Consider the following 4,409-nt stretch of genomic DNA (forward strand, 5'->3'; position numbering starts at 1 on the left):
TAGACATGAGTGAAACAAAAGAGGGAGGACATCGACGAAAGGTCAGGGGTCGTCGGCAGAATCAGCCGGAAATTTCACCGGCGTTTTTGGGCGCACGTCTCTCTCTCTCTCTCTCCATATCGCGTAAAAGCCATCCGCGAGAATGATGCATCACCGGCGAAGAGCTGGCCAATTAACAGAGTGATCATCACCCGACGCTACCGTAGCCGTTGTTCGCGCTGCACCTGCGCCGTCTACCGTGACCGGGAAGGAGCGATCGCTGCACAGCGTGAGCCGTGCTCGCACCACGCCTGCGAGAGAGTAATATCGTAGGTGACCAGGTAACCCGGGTGGTGCTCGCGGTTGCACTTGGTGTGGCCCGTCGCGCAGAAGTCGAGCGTGTAGGCTACACGGCTGGTGGGGCGGGAGGAGTAGGAGGCTGCTCTCTCGGCCATTAGACGTGGACATAGCCGACGAATACTCGCGAACAACCTACAACGGCAACCTCTATATCGGCCCGTAAAGGGGGGACCCCCCTTCGCCCTCAAACGGGTGGTGGGACTACCGCGTCGACCGCTCGGTACGCCGCCGTGGATTATAGTTTTTCTGGGGGGAGGGTGGTGGAGCGCCTTGCTTTCGAAAGGATGGTGATTGTGGAGCGTGTCCAGAGTAGAGTTAGGCGTATATAAGGCCCGCCGGCCCGGCCCAAGTCAGTCATTCACCGGACTACCAGCCCACAATACACACACCAAACATGAAGGCCTTTGTGAGTATTCCGCACCGGGGTTGGTGAGGTGTTAGCGAGTCGTGCCGAACTACCCAGTATATCTCGCGGTAGACTCCGCTTTTTTCGGACTCTATTAGATTTTGCCCGATTTTGCACACGGAGATCTCTCTCTCTCTCTCTCTGTTCTGCTCGCGACTTTGTCCAATACGAACATTTCTCCGGTATTAACGCGCATCCTTTTCCAAGTCGACAGTCTCTCGATCGCGAACACTTGTCTCCCGCTTCGCTTTTGACTTCCCGTCGTAATCGGCGAATAAACAGTGTCGCTTCCTCGGAACTGGAAACTACCTCGAGTGTCTTTAACGACATTACTCTCAAGTCTAGTCTGAAATCTTTGCCGCAGCCGCCGCGAGACTTCGCTTCCGCGTCCTTTGAATTGTCCTTCTGACGCTTCTTAATTGAAACTAAACAAGAAACGCTCGATGCAAGATTACATTTCGATTACACGGGAGTATCCGTGAGAACGGCCGTCTCGCAAGCTCCCGAAAGCTCTCGGTTCACGCCTATCCCCGTCGTCACGGTTTCCATTCCGCCTTCTTTCTTTCTCGCTCCGCGATGCGACCGATGATGAATTCAATGTCACGGCTCGACTGCTCTCATTGTTTCTCTCGGGATAGACAGGCAGTCGAGCAGACAGACAGACGCACAAACAGACCTAACCGGCACCGTCCTCCTTACCGACTTTCATTCATGAATCGAGAAATCTCACACATCGCGCGCCGACCGTTCTCGGCGGAACCGGTTACAGTAGTATCATCATTGAGTAAACGGAGTAACTCGCGACCGGTTCTACTTCCGACGCATCTTCATTCACGGATCCGCCGAGCGCGCTCGTCGCACGCACCACGTCTAAGCTCGGCCGCGCATTCCTCGACTTTCCCTGTCGTTCGTCTTCAACCGTCCGTCCGCCAGCGCCGTTATACTCCGCATAACACGGTCTCGGGCTTTCCGAGACGCGAATATCGGTTACGAATAAGGATTTTCCCATCGCCACGACGGAAAGAGATAGTAGAGCCTCGCGAAGTCTTGGCAAATGTCGAGCGCTCTCGGCGCTCGCGGCTCGCGATTTTGAAATCGGCGCGATCGATCCTTTTCCGAACGCGAGGTCGCGGGAACGCGCGGTCGACCACGTCACACGAATGCGCGCCGCGATAGTCAGTCTGCTCTCGCTCGTTCGCTCCGCGTACGTTCCGCGTAAACGGGATGTGAAAGTTTCGCTCGCAGTCGTTAGATATGCATAATTCCAGGCCGGCGGTGCCATTTAGGCGGTCGCAACTTCTCAAACCGGGCGTGACACATGCACCGAGAGAGTCTAATGGCGTTCGCACGCGAACGAAAAATAAGCGGTTACGTCGCGGCACCGGCGCAGCACGGCGTCGATACACCTAATCAACCGATCGCTCGGGTCTACGGCCGCGCGCATGAAACACTTCCTTTCTAAACCAGCCACTTCCCATATTACGAGCCGCGGCCGACTGCGCGCGTATCTCTCGTGACGTAACGCGCCGATATCGCCGCCGGTATCGAACCGCCGCGCTTCTCCACACTCTTCTCGCAACAATTGCGGATCATCTCCGGTCGTATTGAGAGATTTTCCCGATTAATGCGCTCGCCTGGGAATATTCGATATTTTTCTTCGACAAATTCGACGAGATCCCAGCGTGGCTTAATTTCGGAAACGATTCGCCCGGTTACCGATTAATTACGAATCTCGTCGCAACGCGGTCGACTCGTTCGCGCGGATTTTATGCAATCGACTGCTTTTTCTACGGTCCGACGCGCGTTGCAACTTAGGAACGCACATTCGCCTATTAGCGGGCATCCTGGAAGAGTTTCTTTTCCTAATACGGTCATTAGGAGTGGAGGGCGGAGGGGGCTATCACGCTGATTGCGAAACCGCCCCGCGAGGGCTTCTCCAGACCATCGCGCTGGATACAGAGACTTCTCTCCGTGCGGGTTGTTTCGGACTTCTCGATCGAGCCGGCGCTCGCGGAAATCGAAAGTGAAAGCGGCGGTTATGCTGGTAATCGGCGGCAAGCCAATGGAAATCCAGATCCGTAACAGCGATAGCTCGCACGCAACGCTTCCGTAAAGCAAGGAGCGAGTTCACGCAACTTATCGAGTTCTCGGCTGTTTCACCGACCGTTTTCCGTATCCCTCGCAGATTGTGTTCGTCTGCTTAGCGGTGGCGACGGCTCGTGCCGGTATCGCCGGTGGATACGGCGGTCACGGCTATGGTGGTCACGGAATCGCCATCACTGGACACGGACTCAACGGCGGTCACGGTCTTAGCGGTGGACTCGGTCTTGGCGCTGGCACCGCTGCCTCCCTCCAGGGTGGTGCCTCCAGCTTGGGATCCGGCGGTCTCGGTGCCAGCTATGCCGCTGGTGCCGCGGCGGCGGCTGGCTCCGCTGGAGTTCAGCAGATCGTCTCTGGTGGTGCGTAGCCGCGACTCTGAAATTTCAGCGCTTCGACGGGGTCGGCCGCTAATCCCCCGCTCTTCCCGCAGGAGTCGTTGGTGGCAGGTCCGACATCGGACCCGCTGAGGGACCCAAGGCCAACGTTGGACCGCAGACCGGCCCGTCTGATCTCGTAGGACCGCAAGAAGGCGCCAAGTCCGTTGGTGGACCTCGCACTGGACCGTCCAGCCTTGTAGGACCCGCTCAAGGCCCATCCACCCTCGTTGGACCGTCTCAGGGAACCGCCACCCTCGTTGGACCTTCCCAGGCTACCGCTAACCTCGTCGGACCTAGCTACGGAGGTGTCGCCTTCTACGCTGGTGCTGGTGGCATCAACGGTGACGATGGAAGCTCCGGTGCTGCTGCCAACGCCGCGCCCGGTGGTACGTTCCCGATCGGATGAATCATCGAGATATTACACATCGCTAAGACCGAGCATCTCAGCTAACGGTAATTCTTCTCTTCAAGGTGGATTCGGAGCTGGAGGTGGATTCGGAGGTGGCTTCGGAGGTGGCTTCGGAGGTGCTGGCATTGCTGTCATCGGAGGAGGTGGTGGCGGAATCGGTGGTGCCCTCGGTGGTGGTGATGCCGGAGTTGCTGTGATCAACGGACCATCTGGCGCCATCCATGCCGGACTCGGCGCTCACGGAGCTGTCATCCCCGCCAAGTGGTAGACGTTTTAAGACCCCAGCGATCTCGGCTCGGCGACGGCGGCAAACCCACCACAGTCACTTACCGGTCTCGAACGATCCTCAAACGCGCTCAACGTCTTCTTCCCAAAGCTTCGTCCAGTCTCGGAACATGGTCGGGGTGGCCGACGCCAGTGATATGATCAGCAGACGCTCGGAACGTCGTACGGACGCGTCGTGGGTCGGGTCAGATAAGATCGTCGGGGACGACACCCGAGGTACGGGCCATTCTCGTGATCCGCGACTTCTCGCGTCGTTTTCTCCTTGTTATCAACCCGGGTGTCCGTTAGCAGTCGTGCGCGACTCGGGTAAAATTTAGTCAATTTCCGTTCATCGACCGACGATAGAGGGAAATCGACTCGAGCCGCGAGTTACCGATCTCGGTTGACGACCTTCCGAACACCTCGTCGCTTCCCGGCGCGCTGCCGCCCGCGATCGGCGAACGTCGCGTCTCTCTTGGATACCGTCGCACTACCACCCGCCCGAGTCACACAC

At 57.7% G+C, this 4,409-nt stretch overlaps 1 protein-coding gene across 1 annotated transcript; it reads left to right on the plus strand.

Annotated features, from left to right (window-relative positions):
• The first annotated feature begins 690 nt into the window (after positions 1-690).
• On the plus strand, positions 691-4,106 carry LOC106744905 (glycine-rich cell wall structural protein 1-like). The gene is made up of 4 exons (XM_014620043.1): positions 691-745; positions 2,931-3,204; positions 3,276-3,608; positions 3,694-4,106. Exons 1-4 carry the CDS (start codon positions 734-736, stop codon positions 3,897-3,899), a joined length of 825 nt encoding a protein of 274 aa, XP_014475529.1. The 5' UTR covers positions 691-733; the 3' UTR covers positions 3,900-4,106.
• Positions 4,107-4,409: the final 303 nt, after the last annotated feature.

The sequence above is a fragment of the Dinoponera quadriceps genome, unplaced genomic scaffold (assembly GCF_001313825.1).
Source record: "Dinoponera quadriceps isolate SergipeBrazil2010 unplaced genomic scaffold, ASM131382v1 scaffold1308, whole genome shotgun sequence".
Classification (NCBI taxonomy): Eukaryota; Metazoa; Arthropoda; class Insecta; order Hymenoptera; family Formicidae; genus Dinoponera; species Dinoponera quadriceps.

Coding starts and splice junctions, on each gene's coding strand:
- LOC106744905 (XM_014620043.1), top strand. Junction 3,205..3,275: donor TCAGCAGATCGTCTCTGGTG/GTGCGTAGCCGC, acceptor CTCTTCCCGCAG/GAGTCGTTGGTGGCAGGTCC. Junction 3,609..3,693: donor TGCCAACGCCGCGCCCGGTG/GTACGTTCCCGA, acceptor CTTCTCTTCAAG/GTGGATTCGGAGCTGGAGGT.